Source organism: Cebus imitator, unplaced genomic scaffold (genome assembly GCF_001604975.1).
Source record: "Cebus imitator isolate Cc_AM_T3 unplaced genomic scaffold, Cebus_imitator-1.0 Scaffold203, whole genome shotgun sequence".
Classification (NCBI taxonomy): Eukaryota; Metazoa; Chordata; class Mammalia; order Primates; family Cebidae; genus Cebus; species Cebus imitator.
In genome coordinates, this window is record NW_016107518.1 from 708860 (window position 1) to 736350 (window position 27491).

General features: G+C 51.9%; 1 protein-coding gene across 1 annotated transcript in view; it reads right to left on the reverse strand.

Annotated features, from left to right (window-relative positions):
- Positions 1-1423: 1423 nt before the first annotated feature.
- The window catches only part of LOC108317550 (coiled-coil domain-containing protein 33-like), a 60213-nt gene continuing 34145 nt past the window's right edge, over positions 1424-27491 (reverse strand). The window contains exons 10-16 of the mRNA XM_037745519.1: positions 26420-26540; positions 18567-18696; positions 17861-17994; positions 17710-17773; positions 16802-16893; positions 2237-2431; positions 1424-1603 (exon numbers count right to left, since the gene is read on the reverse strand). Of these exons, the coding sequence (XP_037601447.1) occupies positions 1424-1603; positions 2237-2431; positions 16802-16893; positions 17710-17773; positions 17861-17994; positions 18567-18696; positions 26420-26540 (916 nt within the window). The remainder of the gene's footprint in view (positions 1604-2236; positions 2432-16801; positions 16894-17709; positions 17774-17860; positions 17995-18566; positions 18697-26419; positions 26541-27491) is intronic.

Sequence of the window (27491 nt, forward strand, 5' to 3'; positions counted from 1 at the left end):
CATCATCACCATCATCATCACCATCATCATCACCATCACCATCATCATCACCATCATCATCACCATCATCACCACCATCATCATCACCATCATCATCACCATCACCATCATCATCACCATCATCATCACCATCGCCATCATCACAATCATCATCACCATCACCATCATCATCATCATCACCATCATCATCACCATCATCATCATCATCATCATCACCATCATCATCATAATCACCATCATCACCATCATCGTCGCATTTTGTAAGCACAGTGCAGACTCCAACCCAACCCACTCCCGCCATTTGTGTCTCACTTCCCACAAACAAATCCGTGGTATTAAGACATCTGTATCTGGTTTCTCTCAAATAATCCAGACTCTCCAACCTGTTGACCTCAGTTCAGACCTTGGATGCTTTACCCAGCAGACTCTGAATGAAGGAGTCCCTGCCATGCCCAGTACCAGGAGTGGGGCTGGGTACTTCCCCCTCCTTGGTTGTGCTGTGTCAGTGCCCAGCTGGCTGATGTGAGAGGCTTGCCCAGCCAGGAGGTGCTTGAAGCTCCTGCTCCCAGAGGCAGTGTGATTCAGGGGCTGAGGTCTGCATCCTTGGGAGAAGGTGTGGGCTTAACTTGGGGAGGGTGGAGGCTTGGCTGGTTGGCCCCTCCTGGGCAGCCGAGCAGGAGAGGTTGCTCTGAGCCCTCCGCAGAGCTGAGATCAGGGAGGCACGCCTTCATTTTTGTCCTCCCCTCCAATGTTCCTTTCCCTGTGGTGGCACCTTCCCTTTTCTTTCTTTCCTGGCCTGTTTTTTCTTTTGTTTTGTTTTTCTCCTGAGACAGGGTCTTGTTCTGTCGCTCAAACTGGAGTACAGTGGCGCAATCATAGCTCACTGCAACCTCAACCTCCCAAGTTCAAGTGATTCTCCTGCCTCAGGCTCCTGAGTAGCTGAGACTATAGACATGCACCACCATGTCTGGCTAATTTTTTGAATTTTTTATAGAGACAGGATCTCTGTGTTGCTAGGGCTGGTCTTGAACTTCTGGGCTCAAGCGATCCTCCCACCTCGGCCTGCCCAAGTGGTGGGATTACAGATGTGGGCATGTGCCCGGCCTCTCTTTCCTTTACTACCTCTGCTTAGAGGCACAAGAAGGGGGAACCACATGGCCAGGATGTGGGGAGGGCAGGAGGAAGTGGGTTATTCATGCTGCCCCAAATTTCCAAAGACATGGTTTCTTTATTTTCAATGCAGTTTATGGCTGAGCTGGATGTTAATCCCAAGGGCTGTTTCCCCAAGGGCCAGAGGTGAGAGGAGGAAATATAAAGATGGCCCGTGAGTGCTGTGGCACCTGACAGGGACAGCCCTGCTCCAGGGTGGGCAGGGGTGCTCATGTGGAAGCACCTGGCCATGCCCAGCAACCAGCCAGCCTTCCTATTCGTCCAATGGGACATGTTCTAGAAAGGTGCAGAAGTGCCAGGGGAAGATGAGGAGGCTGTCAGTGGAGGAGGTCAGGTCCTGGAAGGAGGGTGCCTTGGGCTTCCCTATGGACTGGTGGCCTTCTCTGGGGCCTTTTCTCAAGATCTTCCGGAGCAGCGTTCCCCATGGGACCCGCTGTGGAAGAAGGGAGGAAGCCACACAAGAATTCAGCCACGGTTACTGGCACCTCCCTGGACTGTCTCTTTGGTGGCCGATTCTTTAGCGCTCTGCATCAAGGACTGAGAACCAGCACTGACCCCTCAGCAAACTAGGATGTCACTTTGGCCATTTCCACCAGCCCTTTCTGAGCATCTGCCCAACTGGCAACAGGAAGACACAGCAGCTCCCATGAAGGAGGACACAGACTCTGTCACCAAAATTGGTGTCCTCTTTTTGAGCTCCAATTTCTCCTCTTATAAGTTAAAACGAATCTCTTAAGGGTGCTTCCCACTACCCAGTAGCCATGTACCTCAGGAAGTTCTGAGTTGATGCCTACACACGTAAATGGAACCCTGGCTTACAAGTGTCACATGGGATTGCTTTGAATGAAATAACACGGGAGTCTTCCATTCAAAAGGTGAAGGGACTCTGCAGATGAAACCACAGCTCTCAGCAGTTTGACTTTGGGGTAACTCACATGCAGAGTGTGCCTAACAGGAGGTCTACTGGCCACTTGAGGCATGAACCAATCCTGCAGATGGCAGCCAAGTCCCCTTCCCATGGCCTCGTCCCTGCCCCAGCCCTTCCCACCTAGGGAGAGACACTCACTGTGTCGCGGGACATCTCAGGCACCAGAGGCTCCTCCTCTACTTCCTGTGGAGTGGACGTGCTCAAGTCCATTGTGGAGCTCACTGTGGCCTTGGACCAGGACTCTCGGATGGTTCCCAGCTTCTCATCTAGGATCTTGGGGTCCAAGGTAGGAAGAGCCTTGCTGTTGTTTGGTGTCAAGAAGTTTTCTGGTCTCTGAGAAGAGAAGGTACAGAGAAACTTCGGGACAGGCCCCTTCTCTGTGGCCATCTACCATAAGCACACCTTCTATACCCCAAGCCTCTTCTCCTCATGGCTCAGGAGGCCCTGTATGCCTGGCCCATGTACACCTCCTACCAACTGCCCCTTTGCTCACCGGGCCCCAACAACGAGTCTCTTGCTGTTCCTCCACAAGCCAAGCTCTCTCCTGCCTCAGGGCCTTTGCATTCGCTGTTCTCTTCCTGGAGGTCCTCGGGATGTTTACACGGCTGTCTCCTTCTTATCATTCAGGTCTCAGCCCAGAAGTGATCTTCTCAGAGGGTCCCTGCCTTTTTCGATAGAGGCCCACTCTATCTAAAGTAATCCCACTTCCAATATATTGTCTATTCACTTATTCCATTTTGCTGTGTTCCTAGCACTTACTCTACCAAAAAAATTGAAAATTCATTTTCTTCTTCACTGCCTCCCTCCTGCAATGCCCATGCTAGAATGGGAGTCCCACTAAGCAAGAAACCTTGTCTGTCCCTAGTGTCTGGCTCATTGTAGGTGCTCAATACATGTTTGGTGGAAGAATAAATGAACTGTGCCATCTCTGACACCCACATCTGGTACAGTAACAACAGCTTCTAAAATCCTAGACTTTTTTTTACACCCTTTGCTATGTAGACCCATCTTCCATTTCATCTCCTCTAACATCCTTCAATAGTACCACCCATTAAGCACAGAGTCTCTCCTCTCTGTATACTCTGATGAGCCTTTTGCTCCTTCCATGTTCCTTTTCCCGTTCTCCTCTTTCTTTCTTGGCATGACCATCGCTCTCATGTGTCTAAAATCTGATGCCACTCAAATACCAGCCCCCCTGCCCAAGGACGCCTTGATGCCTCAGCTCACACTGCCTTGTAGGTGTTCTGGGTTCTTCTGGTCAGCAGTTGGCTGTCTGTGTTTTCATTGCTCTCTAATTCCAGACTTGCCTGCTATTTTTCTTTTTCTAATAAAACTTTAAGTTCCTTGGGCTTAGGGACATGTCTGTGCTCCCTTTGGGGAGGGGTTACTTTAAAGCTCTGTTGGAAATCCATGGTTATCTCTAAAACATACTCATTGCTCAAAGAATCACGCGGTCCTAGGGTTTGCAGGGACCTCAAAGGTGAGCCAGCTTCACCCTCCACCAGCTGTTGGAATCCTCTCTTGGCTGCATAGCAGACAAATTATTCCACTGTCTGGAGTCTTGTGCTAGAAATACATAGAGCAGTGGGCACACTGCCAACCAGTACAGATGTGCCCAGAGTTAGAGGTGCCTGGGTGTTTGACCCTGAACAACCAGAGAGAGAATGAGTGCAGGTGGGCCTCTCTTTAAGTGGCTCCTCTATAGGAAAGTCCATGCATACTATCTCAATGAATCGGGACAAGGACCCTTCACTTTACCACTGAAATTCTTTAAGTAATTATGCCTTTATGTCCCTTTCAAATAAAATTTGCTGTGCAGAAATTCATTAATGCAAAGCCTTTTCAGGCTGTGTTTATAGAGTAAGGGACAGTCACACAAGTACACAGGGGCATTTGGTTAAGTCTGGGCTCTATATCCCCAACTTTCCATCAAATGGGTGCAAAATAGACAATTCCAAAGAGAAAGCAGCTGTAACTAGACTCTTGGAATGGGAAGAGTGGGACACTGGGGGACCCCGAGGCTGACTTTGGCAGTCTGCCTACTGCACTTCATGACCAAGACTCCTGTGCCTGTTTTGTCTGTGGGCATCAGGCCTGGCTGTCTCTCCCACCTGGTCCTCCCGGTAGCTGCCACTCATGGAAGGCAGGATTCACTTGGAGGCTCCCCACTGATATGAAGGCACCCAGGGTAGCATCTGAGTCAGGTGGTTTAGGGTTTTCTGGCCATGTGTTTTAGATGGGAAAAAGAACCACATCTGTCTCCTTCTCAGAACAGCCGAACACTAGACTGGCAGCAGAGGGACGGCTACAAAATGCATATTGGATGGATGGATGAATGGGTGCGTGGATGAATGGATGGATGGGTGGATGCAGGAGAGAATGAAGGAAAGCATAACTACAGGGCAAAGACCACCTTCCCATTGACCAGGTGGCCCCTAGGGCTGGGATGAGATGCTAATTCAGGAACCTATAATGACATTTCTCCTCATTTCCAGGCAGAAAGCCAATCTCCATGCCCTGGATTTCATAGACTGCCATCTAATCCAGTTAGGGGAGGAAGTAGAAGTAATGAAATCAAGGGAGAGGTCTCCAGAGGTGCCCCCATCAGTACTGAAAGCAGGGACAATTGCAAGGGAGTTCCCTCCCCCACAGCCTGTCTCCCTGACATCTACTTGGTGTGGCCCTAACACCAGATGGGTCAATGCAATAACCGAGAGCTCACATTTACTGAGCCCTTGGTCAGAGCTGGGCACTCACCAGGTACTTTTATGTGGATTCTGAAATTTACTAGGTGTAGTTCATTTGATTTCATCACAAGGCTAAAATAAAGGTGAGACCAGCCCCTCAGTCCAGACCAGTGCCTTTGCCCAATCAGTCTCTTATGGGGTGAGATGGGAGTGGGGGTGGGCTCTGAGAAGGAAGGCAGGCAAGGCAGAGTACTTATGGACTTTAAATGCACCCTGCCTATCTCTGCTATAGCCACCTTTCCTGTAGTGCCTGCCAGACTCAGTGGTTCTGTCCTGTCCTATCCTGGGGCTGGCCAGATCTGCTCCCATGGCTGCTCCATTCCTGTACCTCCCCACCCTGCAGGTTTCTGCCCACCTTCCCATTCTTCTGTCCCATTCAACTTTGCCAGGATCCATCCTGGCCTGGGTTTTGGAGGCAAAATTGAGAGGTGACTTTTATGGTGAAATCTTTAGACCTCTAAATGGCACAGGTCTTGCAGAGCATGTCCAAGGCAGTTGCTTTTGTCATGTGAAGTGAGGGGCACCAAGGGGCCCACTGTGTCTAAATTCTCCCCAGTAGTTCTCCTTCTTTAGGGTCAGCTTTGCCTCTCCAGAGCTTCAATCAGCTCACATTTGGGTGAGGAAATTATGCCCTTGGCCCTTTGCTTCTTAAGGAAGGGAGCTTGTCTGAGACCACAGAAAGGGCCAGGCTGCCTGAGACCATAGAAAAAGCTAACCCACTGGAGGTGGTGAGTCAGGGTGGAGGATGGGGAGAGCCTTGGAGACTAACTCCTCCCTATTCAAGCCCGGCCTTGTCTCACTCTTCTCCTTTCCTCCAGGTAGAGTGGGGGCTGCTGGCCCACCCCACGATCCTGCTTATTTGCCTCTGTATTTGACAAGCCTTGCCCCACCTGCTGGAGGAGCTTGGGGCTGATAAGTGGCCCCTGGCCCTGTGGCTTCGTGGCTGCAGCACATACTGCTTCATTAAGGCTGTAATTGGAGATTGACTTTGAAAGCTCAAAGAGATGCATGGCCACGCACTAGCTCAGACCCAGGATTCAGCCCACTTCTCTCTGTGTTGTTGCAGCGGCCCACATCACATGTGAGTGCCATGGTGGGGGAGAAGACACCCCTTCCTCACTCCTCCCAGCACTCACTGTTGCTAGCAGAGTGAGGTCTGTTGAGACAGACCAGACCAATGGCATCACAGGTTTGAGGCTTCTTAGGTCACCTGTCTCCCCTCTCCCCACAACATCCTCTGCCTTCCTCCTACCCACTCCATCCCCTAGATCCCCAATCATGCAAAATGCAACAGTTCCAGCCTGCCCGGCAATTACGGACTAGCCAGGCTGCAGCTGCTGTCCTTGGTGCTGAGAGCGCCCGCCTTCCGGCCTGCCTGCCTCTCGCCCCGCCCTGAGCCTTCTTGTTGGAGCGCACATGCTCTTAATTCAATTAGCTGGCCCTGAACACTCCCCAGGGAGCCTGGAGCGGAAACTGACAAATTCTGTTTAACAAAGACATTTGTCCCTCGCCCCGCTGGCTTTGGGCTCTGCCCGCCTGTATCCCGCTCATTAGGTATCTAACAAAGTGAGTCCCAAGAAATCTGCTTCCAATCGCTAGTAATTCAGGAGGCCTGATGCAATTTTCTCCCTGATAAGGGTGTCTCGCCCACTGGCAAGCGCCGTAATGAGCCCTGTGCAGCAGCTCCCCGATCAGTCACTGCTTTGTCATTTCCTGTGGCTGTAGTTGTAGATTCTTATCTCTTCAGGTGTAGGCGAGGCTCAGACAACAGGCCCCTCCAAGAGGGCTTGCAGCCTCCCCTGCATACAGCCAGCCTCATTTATGGCATCCTACGTGCTCCTGCAGCTGCAGTGGGGTTTGAAGCTCTGTGTCTGTCTCCCAGCCAAGAAGGGTCCCAGTGTTAATCCTTGGTGGGGCCATGATTTATTTGCCAGAAAATGGTGTCAGAGGGTTAATCCCAAAGCAACTTGTGAGGTCAAGGAAGGCAAACCACTGATAACAATTTTTTAAAAATCTGTTGGGGATTTTAGTATGAAAGTCTTGCCTGTGGCTCAGTGGTTTGACTGCAGGCTCACTCTTGTTTGCCTGAAACCTGCTCTTACTGCATTTAATTTTTTCCCTCGAGTTTCCCCTGTTCTTATGCAGAGAGACCTTTCCAACACAGATGAGATCACACCCTACTGCTACTCCAAGACCCTTCTTAGTTTCCTACCACTTTATGACAAAGCTCTCACCCTGCATCCCAGCACCCAGGTCCTCCACAGTCTAGACTCCATCTTGCTTTATAATCTCACCACCCATTACAGTTCCCATATGTCATGTGCCCCAGACACTGTCATGCCTCCATGCCTTTGCATATGGGGGTCCCTTTGCCTGAAGCATCCTTGCTTTGCCAATTTCTAACCCACTATTTGGAACAGGGCTCAAACCATGCCTTTCTGTGGTGCTTCCCCTGACCTCTGTATGCTGAATGCACCAATCTCAACCAGGCCCCTTAGTAAGATGGGTGGTGGTGATTTGTTGGGGTGCTTTACTGCTTGGCACAAGTTAGAAATCTAATAAGTGGTTAATGAATGAATGACCTTGGCTGGGCCAGAGGTACATCTGGTTTGGCTGAAGGGACTGCAGGAAGGTTTATGCTAAGGTGTTTGGGCTTTACAAAGGGGGGAATCCCAAGACCAACTCCCATTTTCTAAGAAGTTTTGTCTAGAAGCTTCTGCCATGTCTCTCTCTATTTCTTCCCTCCACCTTCAATCTACCAATTATGTACTGGGCTCACAGGGAGAGCGGAGCAAGGGAAGGGAGTGGCCAATGTCTAGTTTCGTCAGTCATCTCTGCATCCTGACTTAGTACACTCCGTCTGCAGCTGGGAGTTGCAGGCTCACATTCTCAAGGCAACACAGGGTTCTGTGTTTGGTGAGGCATTTTAAAAAATAAATAAATTGAGTCAGGGTCTTACTCTGTTGCCCAGGCTGGAGTGTAGTGGCACCATCTCAGTTCATTGCAGCCTCAACCTCCCAAGTTTAAGCAATCCTCCTGCCTCAGCCCCCCAAGTAGCTATGACTACAGGTGTGCACCACCATGCCTGGCTAATTTTTGTATTTTTAGTGGAGATGGGGTTTTGCCATGTTGCCCAGGCTGGTTTCGAACTCCTGAGCTTAAGTGATCTGCCCGTCTTGGCCTCCAAAAGTGTTGAGTGGATTAGAGGCATGAGCCGCTACACCCAGCCTGGTGAGGCATTTGAGATGAGCTAAAGCAGGTCTTCTGAATTACTGGCAATTGGAAGCAGTATGTCTCTCGGTCCAGCCCTTCCCACTCTGGCCTGGGAGCTCCTAGGCCCCACAGCCCCCAACTTAAGACAGGGTACATTGAGGACTTCAGCAAATCTGGCCTCTGGAGAGATGATTGTCTGCCTGTTCCCTCATTTCTTTATTCTTGGAAAATTGCAGCGAGACCAAATGTGGTGCTGGCGATGTTTATCTTCAGCACTTGACAAGGCCTCCTGATGTCCTTATGGATGCAAAGCTGGTGGAGCAGCTGTCATGAGGGGTGGGTGCGGAGTGATGGGTTTGCAGGCTCTACCATCTCCCCTCCCCCAGGAGACCTGTCCTCATCCCTGATGAGTTCAGTATGTTTGTCAGCAACTTGGGTGAATGACACTAAGATATCCCTTTACCAAGGATCTGCAGGACATTGTGCTAGGCACCGGCACATGCTTCCTCATTCAATCTTCACTATGTTCCTGGCTGGTAGGGATTACAATTCACCCTCTCCCCTTTTTTTTAGATGGAGTTTCACTCTTATTGCCCAGGCTGGAGTGCAATGGTACGAACTCAGCTCACTACAACCTCCATCTCCCGAGTTCAAGTGATTCTCCTGCCTCAGCCTCCCGAGTAGCTTGGGATTACAGGCATTTGCCACCACGCCTGGCTGATTTTGTATTTTTAATAGAGACAGGGTTTCTCAGGTTGATCAGTCTGGTCTTGAACTCCTGACCTCAGGAGATCCACCCACCTCAGCCTCCCAAAGTGCTGGGATTACAGGCGTGAGTCGCTGGGACTGGTACAATCCCCTTTTAGGGATAAGAAGTGAAACTCAGGATGTCTAAGATCAAATGGAAGATCCAGATTCAAGCCCAGGTCTATGGGCTTACAAGGTGGACACTGCAGCACTTAAAGTGTCCTGGCCACCTCCACAGGTGACCTGGAGCTTGGGGTTGTGGGTATAGGTGGGACTGTGAGTGTGTTGCATGATGAAATCAGGGCCCAGAGTGATCTCAAGCTTAGAAGATGGGCTGAGATGAAAAAGGTGAAATACCACAGGGGAGAGAAATCCTGTCTAAGTTCAGAATAGAACAGCAGGGAGGCAAAATGTAGACATGCTGCCTTGCTGATGTACCAGAGTTGGACTCTGGCTCTAAACCGACCCTCACTGCTTTGATAAGTACTAAAACAGAACCAGAGCTAGGCTTCAGCTGCACCAAAGGGGAGAACGTATTCAGAGAGAAGGAGTGAGGGGCCTACTCTACCTCTAAGGCTGATTGTCTCCCCACAGTTTTGGAGGACACTTTAGGAGGAGTGTTTTCAAGAGGAGACAACCAGTAGGACGAGAATCAGAAACCAAGTGCTACAAAGAGGAAGAGAAAGGAGACTGGCTTCAGGCTGGAGATGCCATAAGTAGTTTGCAAATATCAGCAGGGCTGACATGGTCCCGGGCCCTGACTTCTCTGGACCTGGCCTCTGGGAGGAAAAGGGAGGACCGGGGGAGGAAACTGAAGAGAAACAGAAGGACGTTTACAAGGGAGCCAGTAGAGAGGATACAGAGGGCTTCTTGGGTGGTGATAAGCTCTCTGTCATGGGAAGTGACCAAGTAGAGTCTGTCAAACCCTCTGTGTGTGTTCTGGAGGGACTGTTCAGCTCCTTCTCTCTAAAGTGGGGAGCATGGGAGTTGCATGATCACCAAGGGAAACCAATATTGTTCCCAAGGCATGGGGCACTTTGGGGCCATTCGGGCATTGTGGAAAGCAAGTAGCCTTTTAAGGTGGGATGGCCAGCTCTGCCCCCACATTGAGAGTCTGTGACCTGCGGGCCAGGTTGGTCTCGTGGAAGCCCAGACTCTCAACTCTCTTCCGCCCCATCCTAAGCTTCCTTTGCTTTTTTTTTTTTTTTTTTTTTTTTTTTTTGAGACAGAGTCTCCCTCTGTCGCCCAGGCTGGAGTGCAGTGGCGCGATCTTGGCTCACTGCAACCTCCGCCTCCTAGTAGCTGGGATTACAGGCTCCAGTGACCATGCCCAGCTAATTTTTGTATTTTTTTTTTTTGTAGAGACAGAGTTTTCTCCACGTTGGTCAGGCTAGTCTCAAACTCCTACCCTTAGGTGATTCGCCCACCTTGGCCTCCCAAACTGCTGGGATTATAGATGTGAGCGACCGCACCCAGCTCTAAGCTTCCTTTGGATGGGTTGAGAAGAGCTGTATAGTAGACTTAGAATCTGAGCAGGTGAGGGAAGGCGCACCTGTGGGAAAGAGTGGGTCTGTCTCCTCTACCTCCTGCAGCAGAGAACAAGAGGGCAGAGGCTTTGGGTCTGGGAGGGAGTGCAGTCAGGGATGGTGTGAGATGGTGGCAGGGAAAGGGTCTCTCTCTCTGGACCCATCGTTATGGTAGTGTTTTCAGAGATGGAGTCTTGGTGGTGGAAACAGAGCCTTCCAGAGGGCAGAACCAGTGGAGGAGGCTGCTGTGCTGTCCTGGGCACTGGCCCAACCGGGCCACTGTGCTTGGGGAGGAAATGGAGGCAGGTTTGTGCTGGGGTTTCTCTAAGGACCAGCCCAGGGGTGTCATGTGTGGCTTATAAAAAAATCCATAAAAATTATTCAAAAACCAGCATGATGTTGCCTGTCCCCCTGCCCACTCTTCTATATTTGCCAAGTGGCCACTTGTCCCCGCTCTGGGCTGGTCTCCAGAGAGATCTTTGTAACTAGTTTGAAAAGAAACCACCAAAGTAAGTAGCATCAAAGACTTGCCCCACCCCCTCCCTGTGAGGGGAAGAGGGAGGGGGAAGGTCAGATGGGACCATGGCAGCTGCCCCTGCTCTCAGTGGTGGCAGCAGGTGCCACTGCCACCTCGCCTCAAATGCACCCTCTCTATAGTCCCAGGAATCTAGTGGGTTTCAGGACCTCCCAGCATCTCTGGGGGCTGTGGGCTGAGGAGGGCGTGGCCACCCATCTGGGAGGCCCTACTTCTGCCTGGTGCCCCATCTGGGCAAAGTAATGGATCCCAAATCTTAAACTCAAGAGGGGAAATTTTGCCGTGCACCCAGATGATGGTATGAACTTGTCCCACCTCGTGGGGAGGTGCATTTGCAGGCAGAGGTAGGAACTGATGCAATGAGCGCCTACTGTGTGCATGCGAGGCTCCAATCCACACGATCAGCCTAGAAAATCTGCTCAGTGTGGGCTTCACTTCAAAGAGGCTGGCTGCAAGCTGGAGAGCACCCAGGATGCGGTGGGATCTCGAAACCAGTTCATTAAGAGAGCCAAGCTGCTTTGCCTGGGGAAGTGTAGACTCCCCGGGGACCACATTGTGCTCTTCAAAGAGAAGAGGCTGAGATCAGAGGGGGAATGGAGGAGACCAAAGGTTTATGTGTGTGTGTATGTGGAGTAGCCATAGGCTTATGCATTTTGTTTGTTTGTTTTGAGATAGAGTCTTGCTCTGTTGTCCAGGCTGGAGTGTAGTGGCTTACTGCAACCTCCACCTCCTGGGTTCAAGTGATTCTCCTGCCTCAACCTCCCAAGTAGGTGGGATTATGGGTGCCCTCCACCACGCCCAGCTAATTTTTGTATTTTTTATGAGAGACGGGTTTTCACCATGTTGACTAGGCTGGTCTCAAACTCCTGACCTTGTGATCCGCCTGCCTCGGCCTCCTAAAGTGTTGGGATTACAGGCTGGAGCCACCGTGCCCGGCCAGGCTTATGAATTTTTAGATCCTAACGGACCTCAAAGGCTAACCCCCACTGAATGTGCAATAAAGGGAAGTTTTCTGTGTAGATGATTTTGTATATGAGTGTACATTTTTTTTAGTTTTTATGTAATCTGTGTGTGTTCATATATGTACTCACGTACATACACAAACCATCTTAAGGCAGGCCACTCTGAGCAGCAAATGACTGTAGAGAAGTCCCACCAGAGGGTAAAAAATTAACCCATCTGGCTGGGTGTGGTGGTGCACACCTGTAATCCCAGCACTTTGGGAGGCTGAGGTGGGCAGATCACCTAAGGTTGGGAGTTCAAGACCAGCCTGACTAACATAGAGAAACCCTGTCTCTACTAAAAATACAAAATTAGCCAGCTGTGGTGACTCGTGCCTGTAATCCCAGCTATTTGGGAGACTGAGGCAGGAGAATCACTTGAACCTGGGAGGCAGAGGTTGCGGTGAGCCGAGATCGTGCCATTGCATTCCAGCCTGGGCAACAAAAGCGAAACTCTGCCTCATAAAAAGAAAAAAAAGTACCCATTACCAACAAACCATCTTGAAGTGCAATATCCCAACCCAGAGACCACCATCTCTTGCCATTCACTGAGACTGCAGGCTTTGTTATCTAGTCTGCCCACAAAAGTGCTGGTTGACTATGTGATCTATGTAGGAGGCTTGCTAGGTCTGCCCTGCAGCCTCAGGGGCAGAGCCAGACGCCTGGGGCAGAAGCAGGGCCCAAGGAGGCAGGCTGAGCTCAATGTAGGGTGGGCATTTCTATCACTCAGCCACGGGAGGCCTGCTTCTGGAGCTAGCCAGCTCTCCGTCATGGCTGCGCAGGAGGAGAGGCTGGGATGACCACGTGCTGCCAAGGAGACTGCTGTCCAGGGTGGGCTGTTGAGAGAGACCTCTGCTGTCTCTGCCTGTTTGCAAATTTCTCCATCCTGATTCTGAGAGCTCTGAGAATGGGTGATGTGGAAGTGGTGGGTGCGGGGAGGCTGCGCTCACCAAAATGTCCAATTATCCAGGACAGCCTGTGCCCGACACTCCTGGACATGGAGGCTCACGGCAAAGCGCCTGTGTCCGCAGGCTGGGGCTGTGCTCAAATAGGGCATGCACATTCATTTCTCCTGAGGCATTTCCACTCTGTGAGAGCACTGACCACGTCTGACCATGTGCAAAGAGCTGCCCCAGGGATGGAGTTGTTGACCACGTGGACGACGGGCCTGAGAGCCCCTATCACAAGCCTCTGCAGCTGGAGTGTCCACAGGACTCTAAGACCTCCAGGTGTCAGGTGGTGGCTTCTGGACCCATTATGCAATATGTGATTTAAGCAGTGGAGGAGTTGATGGCCCCAGCCCTGCTGCTGCCTTCCCAGAGGCTAGGATGCAGAAATGAATACCAGCTGCCTTCCACGATGAAGTTGCAGGCAACACCTTAGACGCAACAACAAGGTAGCAGGAACCTGATCTCTGTTACAGCAGCTTAGCCCATAACCGTATTCAGCTACCAGGCGGAGTCCACAGCCCCTCCAAGGACTCCCTATCATGTCACCTTGTTCGAGCGTCCTCGGGCCTCTTATCATTAGCTGATGTCTGCTTATGAATTGCTTGTTTACTGTCTGTTCCCATACTCCCTGCTAAGAGTGCAAGCTTTATGAAGACAGGGCCTTCATGAAGGTTTTTCTTTTCTTCTTCTTCAATATTCCTAAAATCCAGAACAGCAACTGCTTCATAGGGGGTGCTTCATAAATGTGTGCAGTTGCGGAGAACAATGGTGGCATTGCAGTGAAGGTGGTGATGAGGGACGGAGAAGGGGAGGGGCCTCTTTAGACTTAGCTGCAACGCCCTCTGACCTGTTCACGAATTGTCAACACTATCCTGCCATCCCTTAGGGAGAAGGATGCCGAAACGGCTCAGACACCAGAGAGCCATGTCCAAGCCCAATGAAGGTGCGAGCACAAAGCAGAATGAGGTCTACGGCTGCCCACCCCTCCTTCTCCGCATTTTAATCCACAGTGACTGCCAAAATTCTGCCTCTTGCCTTGCATAGTACCTGACCTGCGGTGACTCCGCATCAAATATACATGGAATAAAAGAATGACTGCGTGCGTGCTGTGGCTGCAAGCACTTCATGGTGATTCAACCACATTAGCACTTTACACTCAGGCTCCTAAATTGGTCTTCAAGATTCTAGAATCAAAGGGAGTCAGTTATTGGCCAATTCTCTGATAGTTCCCCAAGAAATAGTTCCACTACAAGGAGATTGAGCTTCTGTGCATGCCACTGCGGGTGTGAACATGTCTGTGTCAGTCTGCATCGTATGTGTGAGTGTGTACATATGCATTGTGTGAGTCCTTCTTGCCAAGGTATGAGCATACACATCTGTGTGACTGTGGCTGTGTGTGTAGATATTCACATGGGATTGGTGAGAGCGTATATGGAGAGAGAGAGTGTGTCTGTGTGTGTGTGCGTGCGTGTGTGTGTGTGTGTGTGTGTGAGAGAGAGAGAGAGAGAGAGAGAGAGAGAATTCTTGGCTGCAGAATCTGAATTTCTGCTAGCACTATTTTCCTGATACACACCCAATCTGGATCCCCTTTCTTTTCCTTTCTTCTCAGAAATCCATTACTGAAAGGTTTTTTACCCGCCTCCAGGGGGAGGGGGTTGGGGGAAGGAGACGCTAAAGTCACAAGGCCCAGATCAAAACACTCAGCAGCTAAATGAATTCGGCAGCATTTTCCCGCATGACTTGGAGGGATAATTTAGTGAGGCCGCCAGCTGGAGGGAAAGGGATTAATTCTGCACTTAGCACAGCTCCAGTGAATAATTCATTACTGGAGACCTTTGTGCCCAGCCCCTGGGCAATTGGGGAACTGTCCTGCCCACCTGCCTGTTGCCTGCCTGGGCCCACTAGGCCATCAGTCACCTGACCAGGGGCACCTGACGCTCCTTTTAGTCCCGGGATGTACATGGTGGCATTGCAGCGAAGGTGGTGATGAGGGACGGAGAAGGGGACGGGCCTCTTTAGACTTAGCTGCAACGCCCTCTGACCTGCTCATGAATTCTCAACACTATCCTGCCATCCCTTAGGGAGAAGGATGCCGAAAGGGCTCAGACACCAGAGAGCCATGTCCAAGCCCAATGAAGGTGTGAGCTCAAAGCAGAATGAGGTCTACGGCTGCCCACCCCTCCTTCTCCTCAGTGGAAGGGGCAGGAAGTGGAGGGAGGTGGGGAGGGGCTGGCAGTGGCCACAGGCAGACGCTAGACCCTGGGAAGAGGCCCTGGAGGGTTTGGGCTTCAAAATGGGAAGTTTGGACGCTTTTCTCCAAAATTCTGCTCCCTCTTTCTTGGAGTTTTTGGCTTCTACCCTTGGGAGGGCAGTTCTGAACACCTACAGCAGGGAGTGCCAATGGGGGTCTCAGCCCCTTTCCAGAGGCCTTGTAAGGACACTTTCAGCATGGTACTAGCCCAGATAGACTCCTTATACCCCACAGCGTAGGACTGCCTGTGTTCTTCATGAGTGAGGTCACAGAGCCAAGTCCTACCCCAGAGCCGATGGATGTTTTTCCTGCGTGGGAAGAAGGCAGGAGTGGGCTGGCGTGGACATTAGTCCCTGCAAGCATTTTCTGGATTCATAGTCCTAAACCACCCATGTGTCAGCACCCCTGAGAGGAAAGGGGGAAAGTCCAGCGGGTGTCCGGCAGGTGCACTGCAGCCAGATGAGCAGGGTCTAAGCTGGGCTCAGAGACCAGGTGTAGCCAGCTAGAGGGATCGAGGCCCATCCAGCAGGCAGGGCTCAGCCCTGGGTGTCTTCCCATTTGGACCAAACCAGATGTGGTAGACAGAATTCCAAAAATGGGCCTCCAAGATTTTACAACCTCAGTCTTGGAACCCGTGAATATGATAATCGATCACTCCTGGGATTATGTTTGTTATATGGCATGGTTGACTTTAAGATAGGGAGATGATTGGGGTGGGCGGACCTCATCACCCCAGCCCCTCTAAAAGTTCCTCTAAAAGCACCTCTAAACGTTTTCTCTGGCTGCTGACAGGAGAGGAAGTCAGAGTTTTGAAGCGTGGGTTGGGCGTGGTAAATCCTAGCACTTTGGGAGGCTGAGGCAAGTGGATCACCTGAGGTCAGAAGTTTGAGATCAGCCTGACCAACATGGTGAAACCCCATCTCTACTAAAAATACACAAAATTAGCCGGGTGTGGTGGCAGGCGCCTGTAATCCCAGCTACTCAGGAGGCTGAGGCAGGAGAATCATTTGAACCCAGGAGGCGGAGGTTGTGGTGAGCTGAGATTGCACCACTGCACTCCAGCCTGGTGAAAACAGCAAAACTCTGCCTCAAAAAAAAAAAAGTTTTGAAGCATGAAGGGGACTGGACATGCCTGCTGGCCTAAGATGAACAGGGCCATTGTGAAGGGGCATGTGGGCTTCCCTCAGGAGCCAAGAGCTGCCCAGCTGACAGCCTGCAAGGAGACCAGGATGGGAGTCCGGCACTGCAGGGAGCTGGACTATGGCAGCAGCCTGAATGAACTTGGACGCAGATTCCTCCCCAGACCCTCCAGAAAGGAAGGCGACCCTGCCAACATCGTGATTCCAGCCACCTTGTGTCACGGGACCTACCTATAGAAGTGTCAGCTAATAAATGGACATTGCTTTAAGCTTCTTAGCTGGTTCTAAAGCAATAGGAAACTCATATCCTAGTTCAGAACGCTTGCAGAATCTTGATTCCAGTGAGCCAGACTTCATTTGGACTGGGTCAGAGGCTGACTCCCGGGTCTGGGTGGCCCTCTGCTTACAACTGTCTTCTTCCTAATCTCAGCTCTGTGTTTTTCTGGAGTCTCAAATCACCCTTAGACGTTTCCATCCAAAGCAGTAGTCCCAAACTCCCTGAAGTCCCTGAACAAAGCCAGCAATTGTGAAGGAAGTTGGGCCTCACTGACATGTGTCTGCTGGCCCTGACCCTCCCCTGGCCCACAGCCTTACCTCGGAGGAAAACAGCTGGAAGGAAAGATCCACTGTGGGGGCCTCACCACTGATAGTTTTCAGGCTGGTGTCCTGGGGAGGAGAAGGGAGCACTCAGACCATGCTGGCTAGGACAGCTTCCGCCTCTGCACCACCTGCTCTTCCAGATTTCCCCGGAAGGTGTCACCTGGGGGCTCACCCAGGAGGGTGAGAGGGAGGTGGGAGCTGGCCTCCTGCTTCTGCCCCCGCAAACCGCCTTCATATCTCCCCTTCTAAACCCCCCTAGAGACCCGTTAGGCACCAGCAGGCACATCTGACAGATTCTCATTTGTTGAGGTCTATTATGTCAGGATGGCCAGAGTATTTTAGGGGAAAAGGTGACATAGGAGTAGACAGTGATGGAAACAATATTATTAACTCTTATTGAAAATTTATTCTAAGTGCTTCCCATCGGTTTTCTCACAAAATCTCACAGCAACCCTATGAGAAAATTGCTATTACCATGTACCCATTTTACAGGCAAGGAAACTGAGGCATTGAAACTTTAAGTAGTTTTCCCATGGCCATGTTAGCTAGTATGTGGTGGAACCAGAATTTGGACCCAGACAGTCTGGTTCTAGAGCCTGAGCTCTGAACTCTCTTGTTATACACAGAGATTGTGGACTTGGCATGCTGTTCCGGCTTTAGAGACGAGGACTCTAAGGTTCAGAGTGGTTAAGTTATGTGCCTGAATTTCCACAGTGAGGATGGGACCAAGACAGGATTTGAACCCGGGTCTAGCTGGCTGGAAACCTGAACTCTTGCACTGTCCCAAGGGGTCTCCCTGGACTTCTCTCTCAAGTTGCTCAGAGACAATCTCTCTGGCTTGGTTCATCATAGCCCCAGAGGCAAGACAAGACCGGCTTCTGGGGTTACAGGGAGCTCCTCACTCCTAGACTGGGTGACTTCCCTGGTGGGTGCCTTGAGAGAAGCTTTTGGAGAAGCCAAATTCTCCTGTGGAGGTGTGGTGAGGTGGAGCAGGGTGAGGCGGGTGGGGGCAGGTGGGCATGCCAGGGGCCCAGTCTAGGGCAGGGGGCTCACCACGATGGGCAGCCGCTCCACGCGAAGCCCATCCATGCCTTTCCCTGTCAGCATCTTCCGGTACAGACAGCTCCTTAGCGGCAACACGGAGATACCCAGGGGCTGGGCGAGGGTCCACGGCTGGCTGCCTTTCACTGCGGGGGAGGGATCAGCTGGGGCTCCTGCCAAAGCCCCCACCTGGGCCCCATCCTTTAATACCTGACATCCAGTCCTCCTGCCTCCCGCCGCCACTGCCACCTGCTTTCCTGCCTCCTGGCCTTTCTCTGCACATACATGTCTTCTCGTCTTCAGGGCTTTGTGAACTCAAAGCCAACTCTAAACATATTCTGTGTGTCTGGGAAGTTATAGGCAACACCCTTGTCTCTGGCCTGTGGGGGCCTTAATCCTACAGTGCAGAAGACTGTGGATCAGTGCATCTCTGAATCCCATCTCCCTCACCCTTCTCTGTGAGTTCTGACGGCTCCACTGTCCCCATCAGTGATGGGTGCAATAAAACAAAGCATGGGGCTAAGACCTAGTATGGGACAGGCCCACGTGTCCTGGCCTGTGGACAAGGAATGCAGCCAAGCTCTGCTCTGCCTGCACTAAGAAGTAGCCTCGGCACCTGGGAACCATCCATCCCTGCGGGAGGATGGTCTGAACACCCTTTCAGAATACAAGTCTCCTGAGGCATGGCTGCCCTGGCAAGGCAGCAGGGGGCACGTACTTGAAGCTGAGGGGTAGTACTCCAGCACCAGGGCTGTGTCTTCTGAGAAGCTGGTAGCTCCATCTCGGCCTTGGAAGAGGAAAGACTGATTCCACAGGGGCTGCTCTGGGGGTCCTCCAGGCCTGGACAGCTGGAGGGAGAGGGTAGGAGCAGGTGGTGGGGCCACAGCTTCTCCCAAATCAAGACATGCTCAGATACTTGGTTGTGTGTATCTACATTTGTCACAAATGTTTCTCCCAGTTACAAAAGCAAGTTGTCTGGGCATGGTGGCTCACGCCTGTAATCCCAGCACTTTGGGAGGCCAAGGCAAGCGGATCAGTTGAGGTCAGGAGTTCAAGACCAGCTGGGCCAACATGGTGAAACACCATCTCTACTGAAAATACAAAAATTAGCCAGGCATGGTGGCACACCCCTCTAGTTCCAGCTACTCGGGAGGTTGAGGAACAAGAATCACTTGAACCCAGGAGGCGGAGGCTGCAATGAGACAAGATCATGCCACTGCACTCCAGCCTGGGCGACAGAATGAGATCTGTCTAAATAAATAGACCGGGCGCAGTGGCTCACTCCTGTAATCCTAGCACTTTGGGAGGTCAAGGTGGGTGGATCACCTGGGGTCAGGAGTTCGAGACCAGCCTGGCCAACATGGTGAAATTCCATCTCTACTAAAAATATATATAAATTAGCCAGGTGTGGTGGTGGGCTCCTGTAATTCCGTCTACTCAGGAGGTTGAGGCAGGAGAATTGCTTGAACACGGGGGGTGGAGTTTGCAGTGGGCCAAGATACTGCCACTATACTCCAGCCTGCCTCTGTCTCTAAATAAATAAATAAATGCAACACACACATAATAAATACATTTTGGAAAATACAGAAAAGTAGAAAGAAGAAAAACAACCCCTGTGTTCCCATGATAAACACGACAATTGATAGACCTGTGTTTCTTCCTAGATGTTTTTGTGTATATTTTGTATGTAATTGCCTCTCTTCATTTACTATCGGTAAACTGTTTGACTCTGCCCCCCTCCCCCCGTAGCTCATCATCTTCCAGGAGGATAGGGGACAGACAGGCACACACACACACACACACATATACATGCACACACACATACATGCACGTGCACACACACACACACATGCGCAATACATGTAAAGTTGAGTCTAGCATCCTGCCTTTTTCATTCACCAGTAAAACCTATGCATATCCAAAGTCACAAAAAACTCTCGTTACCCATGACTTTAGTAACTTCAGAATATTCTGTCATGTCCAAGTGCCCTGATTTCTCCCTTCCCATTTTCCCCTATAACACTGCATTGAATGTTTTCTACCACGTATCTTCACATCGCAAGTTACTTTCTTTCCACAACTACCTACGATGGAATCGCTGAGTTCAAAGACGTGTATTTTAGGACACCTCATTCATTATTGGTGAACTGTTTTCCTAAAGTGTTGCGCCAATGTTCACACCCATGCCTGGTGGTGTCACAGATGCCAAAATGGACATGACCTCTGTCTGTGTCACAAGCCCCTCTCTGCCCCACACAGCTTCCCCAGCCCCTTGCAGAGGTCAAGACAGCTCTGCAGACTACAGAGCCTCCGTGTGCCCGCAGTGTGGGCCAGAGGGCACATGGGAGAGAGACATGACGGCACCCCAGGCCAGCAGTTGGGGCACACACCTGGGTATGATTTAAACAATGAAATGAGCAGTATGAACTATAGCACTGCCCAATAAGACAGCTATAGGAAATATTCCCGTGGGTGGTCAGAAAAGCCTCCTTGAAGGAAGCAGAGCCAGAGAAAGTTCCTGAAGGAAGGTCTGGCTGGGGGAAGAGAGGGATAAAAGTCTTCAGCATGGGAACACAGCACAAGGAGAAATGTGGAGTGGCACTGAGCACAGCCTGTGCAGAGGATGCCTGGAATGAGAGACGCCAGGGGGAGGCCCAGCATCTGCCAAGGCCAGAAGGTGGGAGATGGGAGATGGCCATCAGCCTGTACCTCCCAGCGGGCAGCCCTGCAGGGTCCCAGCACAGGGTGGGGCTGTGGGTCATTGGCACAGATGCACCAAGTGGCTGCCTTGCCTCTGTTCCCCAGCCAGAGGCTGTCAGCAACAGTAGCAGCCGCTCCCACTTCCTGCTCCCCCGCAGGAATCAGTCATTGCAAAAGGTCAGCACAAACGCATCGCCGCTCTAGGAGTTATTGATGCGGGATCATGAAACATCAGCGTAGGTCCACTCCCCCCACAGCGGCAGGGGCCTGATGACGGTCACACTAATGGGCCTGGTTTGCCCAGGCCCAGCCCAAGGCTCAGCTGTGTCTGCCCCTTCCCGTGGAGAGATAGGCTGCAATCACTGCAGGGCTAGCGTGTCCTGGACACCTGAACAGACTGCAGAGATGGGAGTGTCCCACTCCTGGTGGGAGCTTGGCCACCAGGTCCGGCGAGAGAAGTTGGCTCTGAATTCTGTGGGACTTGGGAGTGATCTTTCAAGATTGATCCCCAAACCACATCCCTCCCAGAGCCACCCCATTCTCCTGGATACAGGAGGGTCCCCATGGCTGCCACTGTCTGCCAGGCATTGGGGCACCTGCTGCCCATGCCTTGCTCCTATCCTGGAAGAGTGTTATTTAGTAGATGTAGCTGCCCTCTCTGGGATCTATTCATGTGTCTAAGCAGAGCCTACAAACCCAGAGGTGGTGCCCAATAAGGAACAGCCCTTTCCCTGAGCAGTTTCCCAGGGCAAGGCACCTAGGAAAGATCCCTTCAGACCTAGGACTGGGGAGGGAGGGTGTCAGCTTCTCTTGTGTATGTGCAGGCAGGAGTGGCGGGGACTGGAAGTTAGACCTGCAGAGTCTGACGCCAGAGCCCTGGTGAGGGTGCTGTGGCTGATGTGTGTGCAGGGTGGGGGCAGGGAGAGGCAGGCACTGCCTGCAGATGCTAATGGGAAGGGCCACAGCCGCAGTGGAATTACGGAATGTCATTAACCCTCAGCTGTGATCTTCAGAAAAGCCATTAACCCCCAGCCATGGAGGCAGACCTGCTTCCCCTGGGGACACAGCCTTCATTCCATGGCCCCCCTCATTTCCCCTGGGCCCACCCACACCCACCTCTGCCCGCTCTGCCCAGGCGTAGTGGCCGCCATCTGGAGAAGTTGCTGCCGGCAGCAGATGCTGGGCTGGGGTCTCCAGGGAGCTAGGACCCTTTGGCTCTGGGCCTGGGTCTGCCTTGACCTTGCCATGTGACCTTCAACAAGTCCCTTCTCCTCTTTGGGACCTAGTTTTCCCATCATCCAAGGGGAATAGGCCTCAAACTCATTTTGAAAGCTTGTTGTGAGGTTAAAGGAGACAATGGATGCTTTGCTATTAAGATGAAAGTTCTACTCCACTAAGCAAATGTTGACCCTCCACGCCAGAGGCCCGCAGGGTGCTCTGTCCACGACCCTGTAGCTCACCATCTTGCAAGAGGATAGGGGGCACACACACACACACACACACACACACACACACACACACACACACACAATGCATGTAGGGTCCTAAGCAGGCTGTGGTTGTGGGAGCTGGGGTGTGCGAGGAGAAAGCCATGATTTCTTACCCGATTCCTCAAGGAGGGCCCGAAGGAGAAGGGCAGCAGGTAAGGAGGAGGAAGGCCACTCCAGGCTTAGTGCAGCAGAGACAGAGGCTGCAGCTGGGAGGGGGCAAGCCATCCAGGGAGGCTGCAGAATGCCTATATGAGCTGGAGCCATAAGCCAGGAGGCTGGAGGTCATGGGGCCTTGTGAACCTGGCTGAGAGCGGGGCTTTGCCTTGTGATAGGGATGAGGAGCCCAGGGGAAGGGCTAGGCAGGGGTGCCCTAGCTGCTCCTCAGAGAATGAGTGGCAGTGGCCTGAGGGGAGACCAGCACTAGGGCAGGGTCTGTGAGGATAGAAGGGGCCACAGGAGAGCTTGGGGACAGACCAGCTGTAGGGCTGAGAGGAGGAGATGGTGGTGGGCACACATGGCTTCCCGGAGCTCCGCCCCAGCTCTGCAGGAGACAGGAACAGGGGCAGCTTGGTGGGCAATGGGCCCCTTCCAAGGTGCTGGTGTAGGAGTAACTTACACGGCCCGCCCTATGTTGGTTCCAGCAGGCTGGACCAGATGAAGTCTGACTGGCCACCTATCCCTTAACTCACCAGTTCAGGCTTTGCCATCATCACCAGGCTCCACTGAGGGCTGCCTAGCCCACCACCATTCCCCTCCCTGCCTCATCACCAGCAGATGGCCTTTGGGTTCGGGTGACCCATAACCTTCCACAGTAATACCAGCAAGGCAGAACCACACCCCTCCTCAGTGATTGGCTCAGGGAAGTGCATGTAACCCAAACCTGGCCAATGAGACAGGAAAGAGGTCTGCTGAGGGATGGCTGGGTGAGGTTGATTTTCAGTTGCTCCTTTTTTTTTTTTTTTTTTTTTGAGACGGAATCTTGCTCTGTCACCAGCCTGGAGTGCAGAGGCACGATCTCGGCTCACTGCAACCTCTGCCTACCAGGTTCAAGGGATTCTCCTGCCTCATCCTCCTGAGTACCTGGGATTACAGACACCCACCACCACACCTGGCTAATGTTTGCACTTTTAGTAGAGACAGGGTTTCATCATGTTGACCAGACTGGTCTCGAACTCCTGACCTCAGGTGATCCACCCACCTCGGCCTTCCAAAGTGCTGGGATTACAGGTGTGAGCCACTGCACCCGACCTCCAGTTGCTCCTTAAAACCACCTGCAAAAAGAGAGGCTGCTGCCGGGCACAGTGGCTCATGCCTGTAATCCCAGCACTTTGGCCTGTAATCCCAGCTCTTTGAGGCCAAGGCAGGTGGATCACCTGAGGTCGGGAGTTCGAGACCAGCTGGCTAACATGGTGAAACCCCGTCTCTACTAAATGTACAAAATTGGCTGGGTGTGGTGGTGCATGCCTGCAATCCTAGCTACTTGGGAAGCTGAGGCAGGAGAATCCCTTGAACCCAGGAGAGGCGGGTTGCAGTGAGCCAGGGTGGTGCCACTGCACTCCAGCCTGGGTAACAGAGTGAGGCTTGGTCTCCACAAAAAAAAATAAAAGAAGAGAGGCTGCCTCTTTTCTGCTGGTCTTTCATTCTATTTGGGTGGGATGCCCCCATGAGCCATTAGCCAGCTGGAGATGGTAATTCATGGGTGTTGGAAAGATCCTGAGACCTCAAGGACACTTTTGAGCCTGAGCAACCACCAATTCTGGCAGCATCCTATGTCGTGATTCAATGTGGTGTGTGACAATAAATATCCTTAGTGTTTAAGCCGATCCAAGTTGGGGTTTCTGTTAATTGGAGCCAGATGAGAAAGGGCAGTGATGAGGCTAGCCTCAAAGGGGGCACCGGCACTAAGGGAGATACAGCTCTGAAAAGAGTGGAACCCATTTATCATGGACCCTGGGCCTGGGCACTTTGCAAAGATTATCCTTTGCATTCCCCTGACAGCCCAAGGAGATTGGAATCAACGGGTCCAGAGAAAGGAGCAGCTTACCAACGATCATGCAGTCAGTAAGTCACAGAGCTGGGGTCAAATCCAGGTCAAACAGTGCTTTTGCATGGTGACAATTGGTGAAAAATCACAGCCACCCCCAAGATGTCAGAGAGGGCAGGCCCTAGAAATTACCAAGTTCAATCTCACCCGCTCAGCTGTAGAGATAAGGGGACTGAAGGTCAAAGGGGACAGGGCGGCGTTCTGTGTGAGGTCTGAGTGCAGGCTGCTGACTGGTGCCCCTCCAGGTAGGGCTCTGCCCTGGCAATCCCCACCCCTCCTTCCCACAGCAGCCTGCCCCTGTTCTCTCACTGCTGTACCTGGGCACCTCCGTGCCAGCTGCCAGCAAATTCCCAACCTGGCCCAGCGGCCATGGGGTTGGGTGATGTTCAACAAGTGTCCTGCCATTGCTGGACCTCTGGCTCCAGGTCCTACACATGCAAAAGGCATTGGGGGCAAGTCTCTGTAGTGAGGGGCGCCTCCCCCACCCAGACTAGTTAGGCAGCAAAGGCAGCCAGAGCGAGCCTGGGGGTGGGAGGGGGCGCACTCATTAAAGCAGGCAGCGCCTCCTACCCCTTGGGACAGCCTGCTGATTGGTTCTTAATTTTCTAGGCAAATGCAGGGCCATGTGTGAAGTAACTCTGGGGAAATCAGGCAAAGGATTGGTTTGGGTTTGAAGCCTTTGTCCCCAGGGTCCCCCTTTGTCCCGCTCCTCCCCAACACCATCACTCTACCCCATGTCTGAGCCTTCTTCAAATGTCTTTGCCTTTAAATGAAGGCTGGGCTCCAAAGGGGTGTCTTATTCTATTTTTGCTATACCAGACATAAGTATTGGTGGGCAGACGACAGCAGGAGGACCTCCAAAAATCCACCTGTCCTTCAAGGTCCCTAGGAATGTTGGGACCATTGTGTGGGGCAACCTGGCAGTGAAGCGCAGACCATAAGAGACCATCTGGCTGTTCCCCCAGACCCAGACATGGTCTGACCATACCCCAGCCCCCAACCACATACTCAAACACACGGCCCTCCTGTCTGCCCTGACAAGAGTCCCCACCTCACACTTGTGCTCTTGCTGTGTCCAACTGCCCTGCCCTGTACCAACCCTTCCTCTGTTAAAAATTCAAGACCAGGTGCGGTGGTTCATGCCTGTAATCCTAGCATTTTTGGAGGCCAAGATGGGTAGATCACGAGGTCAGGAGTTCAAGACCAGCCTGGCCAAGATGGTGAAAGCCCGTCTCTGCTAAAACTACAAAAATTAGCCAGGTGGGGTGACACCTGTAATCTCAGCTACTCAGGAGGCTGAGGCAGGAGAATCACTTGAACCTGGGCGAGGGCGGCAGAGGTTGCAGTAAGCTAAGATCGCGCCATTGTACTCCAGCCTGGGTGACTGAGTGAGACTTTGTCTCAAAAAAAAAAAAAAAAGACTACCTTCCCTAATCCAGGCTTTACATCCCTTTGCTCTGATCAAAAAAAAATTTTTTTTCCCAGGCGCAGTGACTCATGCCTGTAATCCCAGCATTTTAGGAGGCCGAGGCAGGTGGATCACCTGAGATCAGGAGTCCAAGACCAACCTGGCCAAACTGGTAAAACCCCATCTCTACTAAAAAGACAAAGATCAGCCAGGTGTGGTGTCGTGTGCCTATAATCCCAGCTACTTGAGAGGCTGAGGCAGGAGAATCACTTCAACCAGGGAGTCCGAGGTTGCAGTGAGCTGAGATCACGCCACTGCAATCCAGCCTGGGAGACAAGAGCGAAACTCTGTCTCAAAAAATAAATAAATAAATAAAATGTCCATAACACAACGTTCACCACTGTAGCCATTTTTAAGTGTATGGTTCAGTGATGTTAAGTGCATTCGTATTGTTGTGTAACCATCCCCACTGTCTGTTTCCAGGACTTTTCATCACTTGAAACGGAAACTGCATACCCGTGACCCGTAACTCCCCGTTCTCCTCCTTCCCCAGTCCCTGTAGCCATTGTTCTACAATCTGACTCTGAATTTTCCTATTCTAGGTATCTCATCTAAGTGGAATCATACATTTGTCCTTTTATATCTTCTCTCCTCTGATGTTATAGCCCTGACAGGCCCTCCTGGTTTGTTATTAGATTATCCATTATCTTGCCTTGATGTTCAAATTTTCGCCCATGTGACCACCATCTTCACCAGACCAAGAGCTCCTGGAGGGCATTTTCTCTGTGAGCGCAGCCCTGGGTATGCCTTGGGATGCAGTCAACCCTTACTCAACAGTCCAGGGAACTGCTGACTAACCCACTGAGTGGGTGAACAGTGAATATGTGGGGGACTTACTGGAAGCTGGAACCAGTGCGGAGGGGACATACCTGAGGGCATCCGTTCTGGCTGACCCGAGGCACGTCAAAGTTCATCACAGACGGGATAGGGAAGGAGAGTGGGGTGATGGGAAGCCCCAAGGAGGTCAGGTCCCTGTTGGCCTGGCTGACCCTGGGGAGGCAGGGAGACAGGATCAGTGCTCTGGGATCTGCACCTGAGCCTGGCAGCCTGGGGTCCCCACTCTGACTCTGGGTTGATATGGGAGAAGGGAGTGCAAGGACCCTGCCAAGTTTGGACCTGGGCCTCATGACAAGTGGGTACCACTGGGCTGGGTGTGCATCAGTCATCTTCCTTCCTCCAATAAGCAAGGGGGCTTCGTAGGTCATACAAACTCAACGGGAGGTACAGATAAGTCGGGGCATCAGGGCAAATTGGAAGTGACTGAGACAGACCCTGTCTCCCACAAGATGGTGTTGTCGCAGGGAGTGCACGCTTATTGGGAAACTTTCCCACTGTGGCCAAGTATGAATCTCCGGAGGACTAACTCCAACAGACTCAAAGGAGGTCTCGGGGGGAGGGGACATGTTAAGGCCTCCAGGATGAGGAGGGAGGGGACACTGGCAGGGCTAAAGACTGTGAAGTTCTGCCTGGGCACAGTGGCTCATGGCTGTAATTTCAGCACTTTGAGAGGCCGAAGTGGGCGGATCACGAGGTCAGGAGTTCAAGACCAGCCTGGCCAACATGGTGAAACTCCATCTCTACTAAAAATACAAAAATTGGCTGGGCATGGTGGCTCACGCCTGTAATCTCAGCACTTAGGGAGGCCGAGGAGGGCGGATCACCTGAGGTCGAGAATTAGAGACCAGCCTGACCAACATGGAGAAACACTGTCTCTACTAAAAATACAAAATCAGCCAGGCGTGGTGGCACATGCCTATAATCCCAGCTACTCAGGAGGCTGAGGCTGAAGAATTGCTTGAACCCAGGAGGCAGAGGTTGCGGTGAGCTGAGATCGTGCCATTGCACTCCAGCCTGGGCAACAAGAGCAAAACTCCTCAAAAACAAAAAAAAAGACTGTGAAGTTCCTAGATGGCCTTTAGGGCCAACCACCGGCTGGAGCCT